Source organism: Giardia intestinalis, chromosome 5, assembly GCF_000002435.2.
Source record: "Giardia intestinalis strain WB C6 chromosome 5, whole genome shotgun sequence".
Lineage (NCBI taxonomy): Eukaryota > Fornicata > Diplomonadida > Hexamitidae > Giardia > Giardia duodenalis.
In genome coordinates, this window is record NC_051860.1 from 2,941,437 (window position 1) to 2,965,129 (window position 23,693).

The 23,693-nt window shown below is 48.5% G+C and overlaps 1 protein-coding gene across 1 annotated transcript; it reads left to right on the plus strand.

Moving 5' to 3' along the window:
• Positions 1-573: 573 nt before the first annotated feature.
• On the plus strand, positions 574-23,589 carry GL50803_00137689 (uncharacterized protein; the record flags this gene model as incomplete). Its single annotated transcript, XM_001706746.1, has 1 exon — positions 574-23,589. The coding sequence occupies one exon, from the start codon at positions 574-576 to the stop codon at positions 23,587-23,589; it is 23,016 nt and encodes a 7,671-aa protein (XP_001706798.1).
• Between the last annotated feature and the right edge of the window lie 104 nt (positions 23,590-23,693).

Genomic DNA, 23,693 nt, shown 5'->3' on the forward strand with positions numbered 1-23,693 from the left:
CTGCTCTTGATGGGTCGACGTGTCACTCTCACGAAGCAGCCAGAGAGCGACTTGCAATCAGTTCGGTATTCGGATCTCATTTATCTCGCAAATATATCCTGTTCTACACGTTGATCACTCATCGGCATCAACAGCTCCTGGACTAGAGAGAGTGAAAATGCATGAGATGTACTGCCTGTCGCTTGCGACACATAACGGCCGCCAAGTACTTAGTCCACTAAGTTTTGTGACTGCGCAATGCCCTATAGTGTTGTCTGCAAGCCTCACTTTAGACACCTCGCTGAGATTGCTACCCAGAGCAGCCTTGCCGCCTTTGGAAACTTCGAACCAACCAGAGCGGAAGGTGCGCAATAATGGATCATTTTTCCCAGTCTATGAACAGAGAACATGCCGTTTAATCAGACCATTGACTCTCCCAGAACAGCGTAAATTGCTAGGTCCCAAATTTCTAAGTTCGCTTTGAGGATACGTGCATAAAATGGTATAGTGCACATGTAAAGATTAGCTGGCCATCTGCGTTAACAGAATACTTCTGCTCTAATAAATCGATTGCGGAGTACAAGATCACACACCATGACCATTCGACCTGTTGCGCTACAGCTTAGGATTCCTCGCTCTCTCCTTGTGTTTAACCAGGAGTGCGTCACAGAAGAGGAGCGTTGGATCAACTTCTCGTGGATTCTTTCTCCACGGCTTCTTCAAAGCCCACACGTATCACGCCAGACCAGTCGCGCACTAAGCCGCGCAGCTAGCAAGGCAATGTGTCGCAATCTGACAGAAAGAATTCGGAACACCGCCGGTCGCCCAGACGGCCTAAGGAATTATATCTGGGTTCAGCAAGATCCAGCCACCGCCTTTCGGGGCTCCCAGCAGGAGAAGCTCCATCCAGCATTCATCAGCTACTCTACTTTCTACCTCCTTCCTGTGTTTGTTAGGACGCTGAACATTTTGACCAATCTAGCCCATTGCACGATGTTTGAGAAGATATGTACGCCAGAAATAACTTTGCACAGAGCTGCTGTGGTTACTGTCCCGATCTCTCTCCTGATCCTCAACCAGCACAATGCCCCAGTCGCCCAGCCACCCGCCGTAATGGCTCAGATGCTTCCAGAGTGTGTAGACTTGTCGCAGAACCCGTACGTCGCGGAGATTCGGAAAATCAAAGACAAAGAGTTCGTCGGAGAGATCTACGTAGAGAACAGCTACCTTGCGAATTCTGCCTACACGGTCCTCTTGGACCTAATTAACTTCAACATCTATTACTTGAGGAAAATGCATGCGCTGACAGATCAGTTCTTTGCCAACTACAAGTATGACAAAGAGTCGATAACAGCACTGTCCCCCTTGGATACACGGCTTGTAAAAGCGCCTCGAGACACATATATAGTTGAGAGCAACCTAATAGATCAGCACGCCCTTGAAACGTGTAACAGCTTTGCCTCTATCCATGTAGAGGAGCTGGCACAAGATACCATTCTTCCACTCTCACTCCCCATGCACTATGATGCTATTTACCCCGTGAAACGAACAACAGCACTCCCTGCTGCACTGCAGAACCTTTTAACCGAACATCAGTGGGAGTACAAGCACATACTCCTGACCCTTCTGCATAGGCAATGCACCATTACCAAGACTAGTTTAGGCACTGTGAGCTTTGCATACAAGGAGGAGGAGTCGGAGCATGTTATTCTGAAGCGCCGTGTCACTTCCCCCATTACTCTGTGCTCACACTATGACGGACCAATGTTTCAGTTCTTTGTGCGCAGTGCCGCTAAGGGGCCCTCTTTTTTCCGCTTTTTTCGCGGAACGAAGGCAGAGATCCATGGTATCGTGACATATACAGAGCGGTATGGCCCGAGACAGACCCTTTCCGCGGACAAGCAGTGGTACGACGAGCAACTAAAGCGTTTAGGCTTTCCAATCATGACGCTCACCAGTGTTTGCATGCAGCTCTTCCCATACAAGCATTTTGCGTTTTGTACGCAGTCCCACAACGACGATATCAACACTACTAATTTGCCAGCGCAACGAACACCCGGTGGCATACTGGCACGTAGGGGCCATACAGCCCAGGCAGTCAAGCGTTCTAATCCTGCACTTGCTAAACTAATCCCCAACTGCACAGGAAGCTTTTCAGAATTTGGCTTGTTTGGAACGAATCGACCATCCTCGCGCAGAGACCTACCATCGCTTCCCATCCACAACGTGACATTAGAGTTGTTAAACGATAACGACCAGAGTCTTCAGAACATGGAGGCAGGTGTTCTTGCTCACCCTCTAGAAGATTGTGCCACGTTCCCCGGCGCATTATCCGCTGCTTCCAATAGGCCATCGTGTGCATTTGACTCCCCAACACTACTTAGTTCACCACGTTTCTGCGCTTCCTATGTATCCCTTCAGGTTACATTTCTAAATCTTATATGTAAGTTTATCGACGCCGTCCCTCTATCGATTTCTGCGGTCAAAACAGGCAAGGAGTCTGTCGGCGTGATCCTTCAAGCATTTAATTCTCTTTTTAGCGCACTGCACGCACGCTACTATGATGTGGGATACAGCTTCATTACAATCAAAAAGCGTATATTCTTTCTCCTTAAGTCGTTTTCAACTGAAACGGTTAGCCTAGTAGATTACTACACTCATCACTATCATATAGAAAAAGGGCTATCCTCATCGGTCCTCGACTTCCTCATGAATCCCTCAACGAAACGGATGCTCCAGAAAGACTCCTTACCAAATATCTATGCATACATGCATCTATATCTCAAGAAAGAAATATATCTCGAAGATCAGAACAAATATTATAGGCTTGACAAGATTTCAGACGACGATGATGCAGAGGAAAACGGCACGTTATTTATGAGGAAGTTCACGGGACCTGGGAAGAAAAACCTTGTTAATTGCTACCTGGGCGACCCCAGTGACCTTCTCGGTGAGGATGGCCAACTGAAGCCGACAGAGGAGGACGAGGAGGCAAGTGAAGAAGCGCAGCCAGCATATGTTTGTTCCGGCAAGGTTCCCACTCTAGAGCGGATAGAGGTTGACGAGGCCAGCCCCATGCTCCACTTTGCCATGCTCTACATCCGTCTCTTCGGTCTATTTGCTCGTGAGCTGACTCCGGTTATATGCAGCTTATTCGCCAGAGATTGCATACTAAGCAACATACATCTGGAGAACGAGCTGCTTCGACAGAGCCCGCTTCTGTGCTACAAACTCTTTTGCCGGGTAGTAATATCTAAATTTCAAGAGGCATACCTTCACGATTTAAATGAATGGGCCGAATACATCTGTCCGCAGTCCCATGTCCCAGTTCCCTCATCCCTGCAGGAATCGTCGCAGCCTTCTTCCGTGATTCAGCCAGAGACCACAGTACCTACTCTGGTTTTGGATCTGGAGCCAGTGTCTACCGACGGAAATCAAACCATCACTGCGGCAGCAGCTGTGGCAGACAGTATAATAACGAGGCGATTCCTGAGCCAGGGCTTTTTTACCACCTCTGATAGACAGGAGATGGACTTTCTGCACTTTGAGTTTAATTGCCAGCAGATTTCAAAGGATAATAGGCGCTACGTGACAGGAGGCGATACAGAGGGTCTTTCTAATCTAAAGATTATCTACGCAAATTCCCTAGACTTTGAACTATCGCAGTTCCGTACACTGATAGCCGCCATCTTCACCTCTGTTACAGAGCTCAAGTGCAACATAGAGCAGCACCTAGAATTCGATCTCCTCTTTCTCTCTCGCAGTGTCGTCCCAGGCTTTGATTCCCTGCTATCTCTGCAGGACTATGTAATACAGCACGTTCAGAAAGAGATGGAGCTGATTCAGGAGAGCCTCACAGACAACATTCTAAATCCACAGACCTTTCGAGATGATATTAAGCGTGCAGAGTACCTCACCGAGATCTCATCGTCCCGTATCCCAGACTTCATCACAAGCTACTACAACATGCGCAAGGAGATGCGCATACAGTACAGCAGATTGTTGATGGCCAACATGCAAGAGCTTACTCGAGTCAAGGAAGTGTACGGGCTTTCATTGAAGAGGCTTAACGAGAACCTCCATGATCGGAGAGCCTTTGACCGGTCCATCCTGCATCTGGAAAGGGATGTCTTTGTGGCATTTGAAAAGCTTCTCTCTTCAATCGGCTCTGTGTCTCAGCTTTGCTTAGCATTCATTGAGCAGGAGTTCGGCACGAACAATTTACACATTTCAGCCAAAAACCTTGTGTTTAGTTTGTGCTTTGATCCCCTTCAAGATGTGAAAAAACTGGAAACCGTGTCAGAGGATAGGCATGGTAAGAAAGCAGTCAGTGTCGTTTATCCTCCAAAGTTCCTATTGAATTGTGAAGGCAGTCAGCTCATAGTCTTTAGCTTTGAGTCACTTCTTGGGTTAGACACTCCACTTGAGCAGTCTGCTTCAACAAAAGGAAGTGGGCGCGGACGGGCTATCGACGGTATGTCCTTGCCCATCGGCGCAACCATCCCCAGGTACAATGAACCCTGTAACGGAGCTAGTGCCGTTGGCGCAAGCTCCCTTCTCGATCATTCCAAGATGCTGGAGCTTATCGAAAACGCAATTGTCGTTACCAAGGACATTATAACGTATATAGAAAATAACCTCCTTCCTCTCCCAGATGTCCTCTACACCAGGTTTGCTACATACACGATTAAGATCCTCAAAAATCAGGCGATTAACAAGCTCTTGTCGCTGGTACGGAAGATTCGACAGCACGTTCAGGAGACCATTTATGCAGTTATAAGGGAGGCGTCTCAAAGAATTCAGGCTTTTAAGGGGTCTCTGGTGGTGGATGTGGACACGCCGGATAACCTGGAGTTGGTATTGCAGTCCAAGAATGCAGCCCAACGGTTCCTCACCATCTGGATGCCGGCTGTCTTTGTCTGCCTTCTGGCCTTGCCCAAGATGTCATATCTTGAATCTTACAGACACGTAAGTAGTATTCAGTGTATTAATAGTGATCCGGAGATAGAGCTTCGTCCAGGCTCTACCGCTCAAGAGCAACAACGATCAACAACTCAGCCCCCAGATATTTACACACTGCTAGAGTCAGACGTATCCTTCGACCAAAAAATGGACCATCTATTCGACGCGCAGTTCTGGATGCGGTGTCGGAGAGACGTAGAAGTGTATGAAGGCGTGAGGCAGAAAGAGGTGCAGAAACAAATAGAGAAGCAACAAGAGCTGATCCGTCAGCAGGAAGTGGAAAGGCGGGATATGATCAAGAAGTTAGCCAGAGGCAGCAGCGAATTGGCAGATGAAGACCCGGCCTGTCTTCAGAACCTTCACAACGAGTTTGTTTCGGAGAAGGGCCTGCTTTCTGTCAAGAAGATACCTCTCACTCGTAAGTATCTTTCGTCAGAGGCTAAAGCTTCCAGTATTAAGCTGCAGCCTATCTTGCGCAAGCAATCTGCTCTTGTCAGCTACCGACAGGAGCTGCTCATGCTCGATCTCTGCGATTACAAGTTCAACATCCTCGATTTCATTCAACTCCTGGCATCTATTAAGGCGCTAATGAGGCGTGCCGACAGGAACATCCAGGCCAAAATATGTCCATTCTCTAAGTATATTTACTTATCTGTAGAGTACCTCATGTATCTGCGCACAGTCTGCACCAATTATGCTGTCGAGATATGCTACATGACAGCCGCCGATCTCATCCTCTCGGTGCGAAATCCCAGCCAGTTTCGAATCAAGTACCCTTACATGACAAGCAATCTAGTTCTCAATCAGATAGACCCCTACTTTGCGTCAGAGGACATAGAGGTCTCATATGCATATCTCAACTTCTTACAGCGGTCCACCTCTCTGGCCATCACTCGCTATGCAAACGAACGTGCTCTGTCTCTTTCGGCTCTTTATACAAGACCGAGCGATTCCAATCTTGTTGGGGTGGACTCGGTGGTTACGCTCGATGACTTCCTGGCCTTTCTGATCCAGCGTGTAAGCGCACAGGACTCGCGACGGGGCTACAACACATCGACAAAAAGTGCTGGCGAGACAGATACCTATTATGACATATACCATATTTTTTCTGACATAGGCCATATCGCATCAGAATCACAAAAGATCTACAACTCTCTAGAAAAATGGGCCATGCTTGTTGGAATAAAGCTTTCTATTTCTAAGCCAACCTTCCTTGAGGTTACCACCTCGCTAAAGCATCCCATCAGCTTTTTCCTCTCTCTAATTAACATTTATGCAACGTACGCGCAAAGCCTGAAGGCTTCTATAAACTTCTTCAACTACAAGTTCTTTGAAAAACACAGCGAGGAGCTTTATTTGGCAGCCAGAGAAATGCATCTTGCCGATAAGCAGAGGTTCAAGTGTGCACAGGAGAAGTCCAAGAGCCGAAATGTGAAGTCGTCGTCCTTCTTCATTGAAGCACTGGACCAGAGCTCGTCATCAAATCCCCATAGAATCCGTCAATCTGGCGCTGTCCATCGGCGCTCTCCGGCAGAAAGCACGTTGAAAGGGCAAGTCGCGCACACCGCCTCTGTGGCCAGTATCAGCAGATACATGGATTCAACCATTGTGCTAGATGGGTCAGCTGCCACATCGTTGCCAATGTCCAGCAAACTCGAGAATAATGCTTCTGATACCCTTCTTACGTTGATAGATAGCATGCAAGAGCTACCACCTAGGTCTGTGCACTCTCAAGACCCAGGATCTACCAATCTGATGGCGAGCAAGCTCAGAGAGCACTATTATGAATTACCCGATCCGCGCAGTGAGAGTAGCAACTCGTTATCGGTCTCCAGCACAGTTGCCAGACATCCGGACTCAAAGGATGACTCTGAGTCAGAGATTATCACCGTTGTGACAGCTGATCAACTTCGGAATGATAAAGGCGCATCCTCAAAGCTCTTGATGACTCAGCTTGCTAACACGCTCGATCCCGAAGATTGTAAGACTACACCTAGCCACAGTGACGATGATGGTGGTGATCTGCAAGGCAAGACATCTAGAGTTAGCGAGACAGATTCTGAATATAGCGACGGAAAAGACCCCGACGAAAAGCTAGACATTGGTTTATTGCGTATGCGACGACAAGAGCCAACTGGCTTTGCAACGTCATACTCGACTGCACAGATGCGCCTAAACACAGCAGTAGCCGAACGCATTAAATTGCAAACCGGCACTGTCAGGCCAGCCGCTGCAACAAGGATCATAACTGACATATGCGCTGATCGTCAACCACTCTCTTCATCAGACATAGCAGGTCCAGATACACACCTTACAGATACCAGTTTTCATATGGAGCCATCGTCATCTGCAACGGATACCAAGAACACGCTGCTCAGGCGACGCCCAAAGCTATCCATTAAGACAGAAGCCGATGAGGAGAAGCAGGAGCCCTGCATGGAGAGCGTCGACTCTGTTGATCCAGACCTTCTTTCTTACCGAATTCAGCAGATTATAACGGACTATTGTAGGAAGAATGAGCAGCCGCCCTTCACCGTACAGTACTCCAGCTGGATCGACACTGCCGACAGGGTGGTTCAAGTGCACTTGTTGGCTATCACGCAGCGTATCATCTTCCTTTCAGAGATACGACGCCTTTTTACCAGCAGATGCTTTGTAGAGCGCCTCTTCACAATGCTTGACAAATCGTGCGGGGACATAAGTGTGACGAACGCCAAAGCCCTGCTTAAGGCAACCACAGTCGATGATATGACGAGACTGCTTAATGCGCAGAACTTTGCGTTGATAACAAATATGACCAGACAGTATGAGCACAATCTAGCGGCAGAGAAGAAGCTTCACGAAATCTATAAGTGGATTCTTTCCCTTAAAGTCTGGGTTATTAAGTACAGCCTCGATATTCCCCTTCATACTGCCTTCAAGACCTATGTGTCGGCCAAGTTAGGCCGCTCAAAGACTCAGTCACACACAAAAAGATCCTACTCGTCACGTGTAAGCAAAGCGCTTCATCGCCCTGCTCGTAGCGCAATGGCAGACACATCCCCGAGCTCATATCAACTCATTACACGGATAGACCAGGCACGGCGGCCCGTGACTATTGCAGACGTGGACTGCTCCCTTTACTGCCCAATAACTCTTGACTACAGTACGCGGTTCCGGAAGAAATATATCAATCACCACAGGCCAACTAGGGTTCTCCTATTTGACAGGCTGGAGCCATTAATAGATCTGTTCAAGGATCAAACCATGGAATACGACGCTGTTTATCAGAAGGCTCGTGTTTCCTGCGCAGATGTTGGACCCGGGGATACGTCACTGAGCAGCGTATCAATAATTTCTGACGACTCAACCTTCAATGAAACGTCTATCAATGTAACACAATCGACCTCGCACAATGCCTCCGGATCCCGGAAGCGTACTGCTAGCGCCAGGAGGCGTCCTGCTCAGAGCTATGACATGCAAGAAACTATTGAGCTACCGTATCCTTCTCTCCAGCCCTACCTGCTGAAGGCTATACGGGAAGCGTTGTTCATGGTCTCCACTGTACTCGGAGATGACCAGATAGTAGAGTCTGTCAAGACAATGGCGCGAAGGCTGCACATTTTCCTCTCGGCCGCAAGGATCTTCGCAGCTACCGTTGAAAGAGTACGCATGCACCTTCCGGAGGTGCTTGCACTTCTGAATGTGATATTTGACGAGGTTCCAGAAACGAGCTTTCTGTCCATTGATCTAGAGCGCTATAAAGGCGTAGTAGCAACCCTGCTTCAGGTCCTTCACTTATTCTCCGAGATCTGCGTTGCAATGCATGAGTCAGATAAGAAGGTTGACTTGGCCAGGTTTTCCAGTCCTTCCTTCGAGCATTTAAAGGCTGTTTCACTGGTAAAGAATAAGAGACTGGACATCCCAAGATTCGAATTCATCTCCTTCCTCTCTGATCTCACTGATGACACTTCCGAATATAGTGCGCAAACAAAGCACACTAGATTGGCGAGCTACCTTGACGGGGATAGCACCTGTATGCCCCTTGCTTTTCTCTTTGAACAGCAACAGTACTCGCTGGTTGAGAACTTCATTGCGGCAGCCAACCAATGTGATGGCCTTTTACAAGACGCTAGAGAGCTATTTTGGAAGAAGAGAATTGGACATGTTATTTCAGGCCGTCTTGAGCTGGGGCTTGAAAACCTCCCAGAGTCGTTCTATATTGTTTTTAGCAAATTCAACGGATCATTCACTAATGCACAGCTTTCCAATCAATTCTTCGACGTGGCGCACACAGGATCTGAAATGAAGCCTCCTCTCCCTGACCACGTACACACCACCCTTTCTGGTGTCCTCCAACTCCCATCGCAGCGAGACACACGCCTACAGACCACAAGGCATCGAGGTGGGTCCTACGTTAGTGCCAGATCTGCTCTGCCCACTACTCGCCTCTCAGCAGACACCTTTAGCAAGCTTAAATATGCATATACATCGGGTCACATCATTGCAAACAAGCTCCTGTACTCTAAAGGTGGCACACAGATAAGCTTCTTTGGAATCCAGAGTGGCCACGAAGCCATTCTTTATGATAAGGTAATTAACTTACGATGCCGCTTGCACATGGCGTCTGTACTCCTTCATCCCAAGATTCTTACCTCGGCCATCCAGGCAGAGTTCCGTAAAGCAATCATCCTTCTCCTCAACGAGCAATATTCTCAATGCCTGTGCTACTGCACCTACCAGGCAGTTATCTATGCGCTCTCTGCATGCGTGCTCGTCTACCTGGATGGAAGATATGAGTCATTTGAGTACTGCTACTACCACGTTCTTGGTGGACTGAAGCGAATTATCGAGTGCTCTTATCCGGACCTCCTTGCCCACATGGGCAATGCAAGCGCTTCCATCTTTAACAGCCCAACTGACACTGACACAGCGGTAACAAAGCTTTTCACTTTAAAGGCAATCTATGCTAGAGTCATAGAGTTCATGAACTTGTTAGACATTATCGCCCTTAGCGTCGTTTCATATATATTCTCACTAAACCCGCTCTATTTGTCTCGGTTTCACAAACTTGAGCCTCCCTTTTCTCTGCAGAACTACAGTAAGCTTCTAACAAAGTTTTCTAGGAGTGCCATGCTCAACGAGCGTAGTAAGAAGCAAGGAATCTCACTGTCTTTTATGCATAACAAGTTCACATCATGTCTTTTCTTATCACTTCCGAGTCTGAAGCTGTTCCAGAAGACCCACTGTAGCTATGACGCCGCAAGAATGGATGAGAAGGCCCTTATTACAGAAGCATACAGAAGGGCTGTAGTGGCCCTGCGGCGAGCAGTCCCATTACGTTCGGTGCTTGAGATGCAAAGCGCGTCTCATGGACTTTCAGATATAGTCGCAGTTCCGGACATCCGGACAGTGAGTTCTGTGGAGTCCACTAACGATGAGGACTTCAGCGACGCACAAGCAGGCACACCAAGCAAAGCGCTAGCGACGTTTTCGAGTGCAGAGATCGCCTGCCTGTCCCCTGGTGTAGCTTCCGCTCCGCCAGTGGCTAGCGGTGCTGCTGTTTCACATGGATTGTCTAGAGGAGAGGGAGAGACACTCTTTATTGATCCTCTTCCTCGGCTAGTGCCGAACGACATTGTCTACATAGATGCAGACGAACATGGGGATATAGACATACCGCTAGAAACTCCTGCGTCTTTGACATCTATTCTGCTAGGGCCGTGGGGACTGAAAGACTTCAATCTTGCCCATGTGTCTTGCTGTACTCAGTATGATACGGTTTTTATTGACTACACACACAAACGCAAGTGTGCACTTCTCATCAGCTCATTGATTGACAACATTCCAGTAGTGATATTCACCGACCGGCACATGGGCTATCGAAGCATGGAGGTCCCATACATTCTGGAGCACGCTACGAGATTATCTGGACTACGCTATTGCTTCCTCAACGTCGCTCCAGGGAAGCTGGAAAGCTATCGCATGGCGATCTATGCAAATATGCTATCCGGAGTGACGACAGTCTTAACGGGACTGGAGCTCTCCGCCACGGATGGACATGCAGAGTGGGCATTGATATCTGCGTTGTTTACGCTCTCACCTGGAGCAGATTTCCCACCCATCTATGATCGCATAAGCGCAACTCCCATGGACTCAAAGGCATATCGCAACTCATGGCACACATCCAGACTCGGAGGAATCATCTTCTGGATTGCAGACGCAGTATGTCTGAACAACAGCGAGGACCAAAACTACATTGTTTCTGATTGGGCCCTCAAATTTCTTCGCCTCTTTAGGCAAAAGACCCAACTCTACTTTCCCACCTCATACCTCACTAACGACTGTCATGTGCTTGCAATGGAATACACTATGGATATGCCTACCTACATCCAGCGCATATCCTTCATTAAGAATCAGTTCAGCGCCAGCATATTTGATCTGGTCAACAAGAAGGCCACACTATCAGAGAACCTATCCGTAAAGGCGTCCGCTTCTCTCGCAAGTTCTGTCATTTCGTCGAGGGAAACCATAAAAGCAGCTACATACGCGGGCAGCAGCCACCTTCCGCGCCTATTCAACGATCTCCACATTGTTTCGGATCTATCCTCATCTTGCACACTCGAGGCTCTCTTTTGCATCATCCCACAGTTTTCTAGCCAGCTGGCAATATTTGCAGAGTTCCTATTGCGTCAAACTACCGCTTTTCCAAAGCTGGTCCTGGGGGATATCCGTACCATTATACAGACATTGCAGTCGCCCATTACAGCGCTAAACATGTCTCTTGCCCTGCTCTTTTATTTGACCGTCCTAATGTGGACAGAGGAGACTGCGACAAACCAGTTTTCTGCGAAACAGATGTATTTGATGGAGTACTTGGCAACATTGTTTCACCTCGATGCACACGAGCGCTCAAGGTTTAAATCTCTGGTAGAGTCTCCTCTCAGCAAGTTCGAGCAGATCATTCAGACTTACGCTTCAGACACGTATATCTCACAGTTGGGCCTCTTGGCACAAAGCTCTGGCCTCCTCTCTTTGTTTGGCTCTCACTCGCTTTTCACACTGGGCCGCATTTTGGCAACTGGCAGGCCGTGCCTCCTATTTCTGGACACCATGGACCCCGGAACGCTCACCCGCATTCAAGCTGGCGTTGAGCATGTGTCACGTCTTCATGTCCTAATAGTCTATAGTATCTATGATCTATTTGAGATGACGGAGTCCATAGAGAGGAGCGCAGATGACACCGGCCTCATGCTAGTGTGTGCCGACCCAGCGGACTCTCACTGGATCGGATCCATTTTTGCCATGTGCTCGTGCAGGCAAGAAATATGCCTTCCAAATAAAATCAGGTATGTGTTCCCTCGCCATTGTAAAGTAGTCGTTGTGGCGCACTCAAAGTGCCTATCTTTGAGGAAAATATCCTGTCCAAGTATCCACTTTAATCGAAACGTGCACCTCTCTCCTCTCGGTCTCCTCCAAGTCAGCTTCTCTTCAGTAGCCTTCCTAAATATGAAGTACTTCAATGACATCAGAAACATCGAAACAAGCCACCTGTCAACATACAAGGATGTCGTCGAGCACATAGCAATGAAGTATGACGTTGACTATCACCTCTATACGCACGCAGAAGAAACCCGCATCAAGCAGGACGTCTATCTCAATTACCTCAATTTCTTTTATTACAATCTAACAATCTTGGCGTCGCGAAGAGTATTTAACATGTATGCGTTTACAATCAGGGATTGGCGCGTACTAAAGGCATTGATCACGCTCTTTCTTGTGTACGATAATGTCCTGAACATCAAGCACTACATGGACGTCATGGACGGCGAGGATTATCGGTTATTCATCGGATCCTCCACTAAGCAGCAAGCAAAGCCAGGCTCTGCAGACATAAGGGCCCCAGAACAAAGCACCATGTCTCAGCAGATAGCAAGAACTATAGAAGCCGTCCTTCCCCCACGCCGTGTCTCTGATCTGAATCCGTATGCAGAGCTTGCTTACTTTTCATATTACGATCAGGAGGAGCGCAGATCAGAGAAAAATGAGGCAGAATACATCAAGGAGTGCCGCAAAGACATTGACTTTTCGGCAGTTGGTCTGTCCGACCTGCGCTATATTACCGGAAGCCCTATCTATCTGCCATGGGCGAGCAACTTCAGCCGTAAAACGCAGATCATTTGCGAGTTTAGTTACTCCTTTACTAAGCTTATCTTTGTCAACACTAGCACTGCAGAAGTTATCAGGAGGATCCACTCATCAATCTTTGCCGCCATCTTTAACGCCTTTACCCTTCTTATTGCAGCCCCTTATGAGCTTCATAGCGCAGAGCAGGACAGCGCAAGCTATCGCTCCTACTATCGGAGATATTTGGAGCTTCTTCCCTCCTTTCTTCACCTTGTGCACAAGTTCTTTTGCCCTGCGTATCTCTTCCATTCTAACCCATCAATGCAGCAATGGTTCGTCAGCTTCTATGCGTCTCTCAAGGCTAGCCTGCAAGACCTTTATGCAGTACAGTTATCTATGCACGGCTTTATAGGAGCGGAGAAATACTGCAGGTACACATGCCTGACCCATACACAGAGCATGTCCGATGTCACACTTCTTCGAGCAGCTAACTTTCTGGGTGTCAAGAACCAACTCCGTAGTGACGTGGTAGAGCATGTCCAGCTATTCAACTTAAAGTGTGGGCAGCTGGATAGAGAGGCACAGGAGGATCTCTGGATCCCCGGGGAACAGCAGCTGCCCTCAGCCAGATATGACAAGCTTTCGCTCAGCCAACTAGACAAAGATTCATTTCACACAGCAGAAACATCATCTACCACAGCTATTGCAGATACTCCTGCTTCTGAGCAGAGTTGCCGCGCATCTACTGATGGCGATTCAGTGCTTCACCGGACTCCCCAAATAGATAACGTTTTGTTGAAAAGATTCGCAGAAAAGGCCTATGTACACGAATTATTCGATTCTTACCATGACCTTGGCCGTAGTAGAGCTGAAGAATGCATGCACCTGCAAATTGCTGAAGATCTCAAACAAGAGCTTCCCAGCGATCTACAGCTTAGCGGGCACGATAGTCATCTAAAGCCTGTCACAGACATATCCCTGACAGGTTCTGCTCCTCACTGTAACACCTCCAGGACTACTGAAGAGAAACAAGAGCTAGAGGGGCCTGCATCTTACCATAATCCAGACACCACTTCTGAAGCACAGCTTGATTCTGCGCATGCAACTGACTATTTGGCGTTTGTGCGGCAAACATATCAATTCCTCCCTGTCCCATACCACATAGGAGATGGCTTGTTTTCTAATCCTGCACTATCTCACTATATGCAATTGTATAGCGATAACGACGTAGAGCCACCACTGATCATAACTACTGAGCTCTCTGCAGTTGCTGTCTTTTTAGCCGGGCTCATTTTAGCAGGTGAGTGCTTTGCTCTGACTGGCAAGCGGTTCTCGGGGAAGACAACTCTTCTGAAATTGGCATATGCTCTTCTTCCTCAGAATATTGTGTCTCTAACATCCTTTAGGGTTCCGTGTGGAGAGGATTTGGACCCGCAGGAATTCATGCAAAGGATCCTTCAAAGAAACCTAGTCTTTAAGCCAGACACAACCAGTCCCGGTGAGCGCTATAGTGTCGCGTTGCCTGAACGAAAACTCCTCGTCGCTCATATAGAGAGGATCGATCAAGGAGCCTGGGAGAAACTAATGAATCTCAATCTGCAAAGTGGCTTGCTGAGCCTTAGCCACAATGTCTCGCAGAGCCTCGAGCTGGGATCAGACAACGTGGGAGTGCTGTTTCTTCCTGGAGTGGTCTTTGCGTATGAGGCCTCCGCCGATTACTCCGATCTGTCAAGCAACCAGAATGACCTTTACTTTATACAGCACTCCAGCACCTCCACGCCATCCTTCCTGCATAACTTTCTCTACTGGGGCTTGATTCGGCGTCGCTTTCATCTTTCGGACTATGTGCCTCTAAGTGACTCGTCCGCTCCACTCAACGGAGGGCATGCTCTGGAAGATTATTTTTCGAACGCATTGCTTACCAAATTGCATGAGGCAATCTGTGCAGGACCGTCCAAAGATGTTCAGAACTCCTATACTAGGGTTTCGTATCGAAACAAGACGCCGCAGCTCCACGAAGAAACACTTTGTAAGCTTCCAGTGCCAAGCGCTGAGCTTCCCAACACTCTTAAGACGTTCGTTCATTTTCTCAAGCAACTGGAGAGCACCACCCCCATTTCATCTCTACGCCTTGTTTGGTCGATGCTTCAAAACTCTGCCAGTGACGACGGCTTTCTGGTCACGTCAGTTAATGTTCCTCCTGTTCCTATCTCACGAGAAAATGCATGCTTCCAGTTTCCGTGCATTAACCTACTGCTATCTACTATCGTCCGTCACACAGAGCTTCCAGTTGATGTGGTTTTTCAATCTATTAGTCAGCTGATTAATACCAATACCCTCGACGAAGTTCTCAAAGGGAAAGAGGAACTGCCTTCCAGTAGCCTTCCGCTACGAAGGGCAGATCCTGGTAATCTGTATCTACTCCATGAAGGGTGGATCCAGGGCCTTAGCTTGCTTCTAAAGCACCATGATCAATCCATTGAGGACTTTGTTATGGATTTAGCTGGCGACTCCTATTATATGAAGCACAAGAGGATACTCTATTCGCAGGAGGACCAGTTGAGCGGGCGCAGCCCATCCCACACAAGGGTTCTGCTTCCCTACTTTAGCAAAGCTGGTCACATGCTGTACTTCAAAACAGACTTAGGTGGCCATAGCTCTCCAGATCGTCGCGCTCTAGCTGCCTCCAGCGGCTTTTTCTCTGACCCCCACTTGATTGGAAGCCTTACCTCCGGCCTTGGTCTGATGAGCAAGCTCCGTCCGCAGAGCACTCTTGACTCTGAAAGACTCAAGGCAAAGCTTCCGCAGCATCTTCTGGACAAGGGAAGCATCTTGATGGGGCGGAGCCTGCGTGCCTCGATGATGAATATAGACGGAGTCCAAACCTTTCCATCTGGCGAGCTGGTCTATCCGCAGGATCAAGCAGATTGCCCTGCAAGGGCTGTCAGCTCCAAAGTGCTTTCCTCGGCCAACCTTTGCCGATCGCGCGTAGACATAGATAGCGACTCGTCAGAAGAAGACGATAAGATGCAGAAAAGCTTTGTGCTTGAGCAGCAAGCCTCTCTGGAAGAGCAGAAACACAACGTTGTTGCGTGCTTATTGTCACGGTGCCGCACGGTAGCACACGTTGACACCTATGCAATAGCTGCGATTATACACATTTATCTGGCGATTACTAGAGCGTTTCAGTCCAATGTCTTGAAGATGGCAGAGTACCTCCTTTACATGCGAAGGGGATCAAACCGCGCTTGCCCACAGTTTGTGCAATTCAATCCCTTGGCAAACCCGCCAAGAATGCCCATTATCAACATGCTCGTTCCATCTGGGTCGACACATTTTGACTCTTATTCCCAATATCTCCAGGTCCTAAGAAGTATAGGGAAGTACGTCATGTTCGACACAGTGGAGTTCTTCGAGTTTGTTTGTAGAAATACATACAGTCCGAACAATGGAATTCTGAAAATATCTATCGAAAAAAAGGCTGAGACGTTCAGAATCTATGAGAGCGCTGTTTTGGAAGAAGTTTTAGGAAGTTCGGTTCAGAAGATCGAGCCTGATGCTGCCCCAAAGGCCAAAAAGGAAGTAACCCTCCGGAACGTCTTTCAAGGACGCGTCGCTTTTGCTAATTACGCGGTCCATTTAGCACGAACTCACCGATTTATCATTGACATCAATCAGGTCCTGCAATACGTCCAGGCAGCAGCAAGATGCATCAAACCCGCCAGCACTACGCACGAGGTTTACCACAGCAATAAGGATCCCTTAGAAGATGAAGAAGAGCTGTCAGACGAGGACCAATTCGTCTCTCGTGTCGATCCACGAGTTCTGCGAAAAATGCCACTCAAGCCAGTCATCTCACCGGATGGAACTGAGTTCAAGAGGAATAACGAAGTGGTGAAGACGTATAGTGGGAAGCTGTCCAAGACAGATCCTTTCTTCTGGATATTCAAGGAACAGGAGGACAGGACTGGCGGCGGCTTCGTTCCGACGTATGACTACAGACACCACCGGCATCGCTATTTCAATAAGCTTGTTTCTGTGTTTCTTGATTCTCACGATCCTCGGCAGCTAGTACACTACATCATCCGATCAATGCTTCTCATGGCCCTGGGTTTCAGCCCTCTCCTCGGTTTTGTTGATCTGTCATATTTCAAGCGTGATGTCTACAACTATCGGACATGCTACACATGTGAGCTATGGCCCTACGTTGACATGGAGAAAATGCAGACAGATTTGGAGGCTAGCGATCTTGCCGAGCTTGTTCTCACCGAGCCCTGCGACATACTTCTGACGGTCCCTTTCGAGTACCTTGATCGCAAGAAGATCAGTTTTCTCCCAGAAAGCTGTCCTTACTTCAGCCCCACAGAGCTCAAGTTCCTAGGCTACCTTGTCTCCTTTGTGTATGGACTGCAGCACCTACTTTCAGAAACAGAGCTGTTGTGGCTTTGTAGTCGCAACCTAGCCATTGTTATTCTCGAGGGCGGCGAGGTGTGCAATACAATCGACTCTGTGCGCTATACGGCATTTTCACCCCGCATACACACGGCTTTATTGGAAGAGCGACTCAGCAGGCTACACCCCCGATTAACTACCACATACAATGACGCGAACCAGCAGCCTATTTCTCTGCATGTGTCTTCTGCCATGAAGCAAGCATTGAGCAGCCTCGCCACGAAGGGATTGCTGTTGGAGCGCAATATAGGGTCACCTAAGGGAGATTCTACTATTGGTTCTCTGGAGAACTCGATTCCGTACCAGTTTCTCAAGATCCTTAACGAGAAATATAATGCAGCAAAGATGCTGAAAAATGGCCCTTTGCCAGGCGTCCTTCTGATTGCGGAGATAGCATGGAAACTCTATGAGTATCGTGTTGAGACACTTAGCAATATACTACAGGCATGCAATACGATTTTGTGGGGGGCTAATAGACTCAATGCCGACGAGCTAGTGGCAGACAATGGGCCACAAACGCCGCTTAGCCATATGCACACAAGTAGTGTCAATACCTCTGTGCGGTCCTTTTCAGCTGTATCGTTTTCTGTGCCTAATACGCAGTCTAGATCAAGGACGAGAAAGCGCGCTCTTAAGTCAAGAACCAGAGACCAGCAGACCACGAGTCAGACAATTCATGAGTCTGCCTTTGGCATCAACTCATTACTCAGTGAGCCGAAGGGCTTTAAAGCCGAGGCCCTCGATCCAGAGCCGGCTCATGAGGTGGACAGAGATGAGGTGACACAGCGCTATCTGACTATCATTCAGGAGATGAAATCTGAGTTAGAAGGTCTGCTACCTTGCCAACTTGAAGCGTGTATTGATATGGCTGTGAGGTTTCTTTGTCTCAGTGAAGACTGCTTTAGCTCCTCTGATGCTGGCAGGGATGCTGCTTCATCGATGTCCTTATCACAAGGAAAGAGGTCTGTGTCTGCTTCTATGGCACATGACGTATTTAAGCAACACCGCCATTCTTGTGATAGCGAATCAGATCCGCACTTACCACCTACCTGTGCCTGCACTACCGACTTTCTCCTCGAAGAGTTCAGCTACTTTACTATCCCAGAGAGCTATCCTACTCCTGCTCTTTTGACAGCGTTTTTCAACATCCTCCACATCAACCTTGGGGAAGCTTTAGCAATCGCTGAGATCTTGCTTGACTCCAAGGCAAGGTGCTTGCCGGAAGAATTTCGTTCCGGTGAGATGCGGTCTTATGCCAAGAGCTTGCTCGTTGACAGGAGGATGCTATCTATATTTGCAATATATCTCATATCTGCGCAAATCCCACGACTGGTGCCGCTTCTTCCTTTCAATTATTCATTCATTGTGGTCCTAGTACTAGAAGCGTGTCAGAGGCCAGCTTTGTTCAAAGACCTGGTACTTCGTCGCAAGGACGCAGACATTGACGTTGATGCAGAATTCCGTATTAGCTACGTTAACTGCGCAGTCTCCAAGCAGGAGTTTGCAAAGAGCTTAGATAGCATTCTCCAAGATGACGGTAACCAAGACGGGGCAGTCGTATTATATAATTGCTTCTCATGCAAAGGCCAAGCGACAGAGTACTTAGTAACGTTTATTAGCCTCCTATCGAGTGCAACGCTGTTGCATGGCGATACACTCGTCTTCGATGGAGCCACAAGGATAAGGTTGAAATACGACCTAGCTAGGACTCGATTCTACTTTACTTCAGCTAGAAACGTTGACTACTCCTCTCTATCTAAGTTGCAAGAGAGCGTTTACCCCATCTATACGCCACAATACTTGCAGCAAGCCCTTATTCACCGGATTGAGGCATTGAAGTCTGGGGAGACCGTCCAGGATCCCACCGACGGTCTGAAGGAGTTGTTCATAGATCTTTTTTACTACATGTTGCACTACTGCACAATGTACGACACACACCCTTTGTTCCGCAATCTTCTTCTCCTCGAAGCAAAGAGGGACGTCATCAGGGAAGTCCTGAAAACTAGCGCGACCATCCACAGTATCACGATGGCAGAGCGCGGCGCCATAAGCTCAGCTAAGCGGCAGATTATGGGCAGCATTTACAAAGATGCAACTGCACTCCTACCAAAAGTCATGCTCCTGAAGAGAGGCTGCCTAAATGGTCAGCAACTCGAAGATACACCTCAACTTATGCAGAAAATTGCACAGGCGTATGCCGCACTGTTTGGCTACTTTTATTCTTTAAGCGCGGACTATCAGCAGGTATTATCCCTCCTTACTCCAAGATTCTTTGCTGGCTGGCTTGACAATATGATCGAGCTGATACACCACAGCAGATGCAGTATGGGCGATCCCACTATCACACAGCTGGTTGGTTGGCTGGCCCATCATACTGTAAGGTATCCATTACAATATGTTTCTCGTTTGCTCCCGTTAACAAAGATAGAGCCTGTGCTATTCACATGTACGGCCATCTACTGCACGGCGCTGGAGCACATGAGCACCAAGGAGCTTAGTGTGATAAAGCTGCTGATTGCTATAGAAGATAATCAGCTGCACACGCTAGAAAGGATTATCTTGCGTGGAGGCAAGAAGGAGGCAGCTGAGTATGATGCAACTCAACGCCCATTCATCAAGATGCTGTCACTAGCCGAAGAGGACTGCGCTGCAGCAGCACTCATTGCCAATTGCTGCGGGTTCCCGTCCCAGAAGGCTTCCAATGCATGGATCAGATTGTCCGTTCTATACGCATTTCTACCCAAGCTTGTTGGCCCGTGGGTAGCCCATTTCAGGAAGGAAAGGCGCTCGTTCGTGAAGTTAGCCTCTGGTAATACCTTCCGTTCATTACTTAATCAGTATCTCGGTTTGGAAAGCGAGCCTGCATGCAAATTCATCGGGACAGAAGAACTTTTTCAAAGCAGAGTCGCCGGGGTCAATCGGGATTCGGTCACAGCTATTGACCACTTGATAAGAGACCAACGGATCCCCTACTACCAAAGAAAGCGCGCAAAGACCGCGCCGTCCAAGAAGCAGACGGAGGGCGCATACACAAAGAAAGCCACCATAAAGCCAATGATTATCAACCAACCCCTTCCTAAGCTGGCGGACAATGTACAAGCAGTAGCACAACCAGAAAAAGACCTCTCTGGGGACAATAGAACCGATGCGACTGTGCACAGGGAAGTAGATAGAAGCAATTTACAGATTAAGGAGCTATTTCTACTGAGCTACACATCCATGAATGGCTCTTTCTGTCCGCAAAGGAGACAGCTTCTTACCACTGCCTCATCAACGGCACAGCAACATGAAGCCGACTCGGATACTCTTCTGCTGCAATCAACCGCTAAAGGGCTGGATTTGGAGCTAGAGAAATGCACTGAGCCATTAGCGCTGCCAGCTGACATGACGTCGTATTCCATCAGAACCATATGGAAAGCACTTCTATTGAGCCTGGCATGTGACAGAGAAGCGCGTTCTGATGCATGTAGCCTTCTTCTCCGAATCTGTCCACTTTGTAACGTCACAGACACAGTGAAGGAATATTACAAAGAGCTATCCGCTGACAGCACCGCACTCGCCGAGTTTCTAGGCGTGTCAGGTGGCACGCTTTCTCCCAACTTAACCCTTATAGTCAGAAGCCACCTGTTACCACATTCATGTGAGGAAGAAAGCCAACCATTAGGTGCGGTTCTACAAGAAATGGATCCTCAAGTATCTGCTGCACGGAGAAATCTACTTTTGTGGTACGACGAGTCTGTTGATATCGAGCGCCTAATCAGCTACTCCTATACGTGTGTTTGGAAGAGTCTTTCCTCCTACTCGTCTTTGTCATTCAGTAGATATCCTACCAAGGAAATGCTCATGACACCGGAGTCTGTCATCGCTGTAATATGCGTAGATCCTAACCTACAAATTTCACACCTCCTTGCTATTAGAGAGGGGCTGTGCGATACGACCGCCGCATCTATCATCATATGCATACCATCTAGCTCTAGGCCGTCGGTTACTGTGTCCCAAGTCATAGCGTTAACAAATATCTTCTGCACCCGTACAGAGAGCCTGATAATGCCTGAATGCGTCTTTAGACGGTACAAGGAGTACTTCACCTTAGTTTTGGCACTAGCGGCAAGAAATACAGACATCGCCAAGCAACTGTGCGCACTGTCCGCAGATGAGTCCCAGTTGATAGTGTCGCTTCTTTTATTCTTCAGTGCAATGAATCACAAAACCAGTAGGATCTCCTTCGTGGCAAAACAACTGCGCTCATGTGACAGCCACGGATCTCCTGTCTTTGGTCCGTGCATCGTTCACTCTGAGCATATATACTTCACATGGTTAATAGAAGCATTTTCCACGATGCAGCGCGGATGGGCCACTCTTACAGAAATACGGGCATTCCTCCAGACGTACATAGCGCCAGAGGAACAAGCATTTATGGAGAACACGGCAGAGGACAACGCAGAGTACGAGCAGACGCATCGTTACTCACTTGAATCGCTGATAACAACAGCTGCAAAAATAATGGGCACACTTGCAGCAGAGGCGACTAAGGAGCGAGAGGGCCGCACGAGCGCCTTAGCCGCGGCAGACAAATCAGCAATCAATCTCTTGAACCTGTCTCTTCCATGTCGCGTAGCACGGGACTTCTCCCAGTCGAAAAAGCAGACGGCTTGCTCGCCTCTTCGCGCTAATTATCTCCTCGAAAACATTTTCAGCCACCAACTGATCAAAGCCTTTGAGAAGGGCGCTGTCCTCGGAAAGTACCCCCTGGTGTATCCACGTGTGTGCATTAAGGCTAATTTCTATAGACAAGATGAAACAATAGATGGAGAAGAGCCTCCTATTGACCCAGTGTGTGCTACTGACCTGAGCGCAACCGCGTCAGCGCCAGATAAACACGCCTCGGGTGAGTGCGCTTACGGGGCCAGTATTTATAATGTCAGCGAACAGGACACGTGCTCTGCAGACAGAGGAAGCTCCTCGAACAACATATTGTGTTATTTAGATCATGGTGGCAATGCAGGGCAGACAGACACTGATTCAATAGACAGTACAAGCCAGGATCCGCAGCATACATATGCGTGCGAGATAGAAGACTACACAGTATCATATGCACGGGAAATCGGTACATGTAGCATGGACATAGCCGAAGTATCTGCGCTAGTTACCAGTAGTACACCACTCATGCAATCCCTTGAGAGCGTAGGTCGCGCCTTCGAGACGCTTGCATCTGTAGCAAGAATCCATGGGACGCCAGAACAAAAGTTCCTCCTAAGTCAGCCTACGTGCCTTACTGACAACTCTTCTGCTCAAGAGTATAGTGAAGCGATGCTTAGCTTAGCAGTCCGCGTGATTACGACTGTGTGTGGCGCTCCCCAGACTCTTTTTTACGATAAGACGATGGAGTATGGAGACGACTCCAGAGGAATCTCACAACTTCTTGTACAGTACTCAACACTCAGCGATTATGCTCGCCCAGCAGCGCTCCCTTATGCACAGCACTTAGTGGAGGACGCCAGCCTCATGTTGCGGAGTCTCGGACGCTCCGGCGGGCTCATGACAGCACACCCCTGTGTCTATGGATCAGCGCTATTTGAAGTCATGGCGTACCACAAACTTAGCTTTGCCAGCGCATACTCTATTCCCCCAGAAAACGTACGCACCGCATTATTCGCCAAGTTCCCAGATTGTACAGGATATAACCACGCCATCGTAGGCGAAAGCATGATCGTGGAGAAGCGAGAAGACGGGAACCCAGAATACAACTACATACCATTCTGCACCAAGCTAGTCGGGATGAAGCTGTATGGAATGCTTTACGACGCACAGACGGGATCTCTAGTGGACTTTATAACTCCCGCACACAGGACTCCGTCTAGAATCGATGTCTACGCAGTCCCCCTCTGCTACGAACCGAAGGAGGAGACACAGCAGCATACAGACCCAGCCCACCCAGGGAGGCAGGGCCCAGATACGCAGCCCAATCCCCTACAATTTGTGCGCGTGCGATGTCCGCCGCTGCCAGGCATATACGCATACTTCAGGAATGAGACCGGCCTGAAGGCCGACGAGCTCCTGCAGCGGGGGCTGCGCCTGGAGATGGAGTAAACAAAAGCAAAGAAGGAGCGAAACCGTGCGGGCCCGAAGGCTAATGGCATGGCCGCCTGCTCAGCTGCGTGCGGCACCCTCCCCGGGCTTCCCCGTTTTATGGA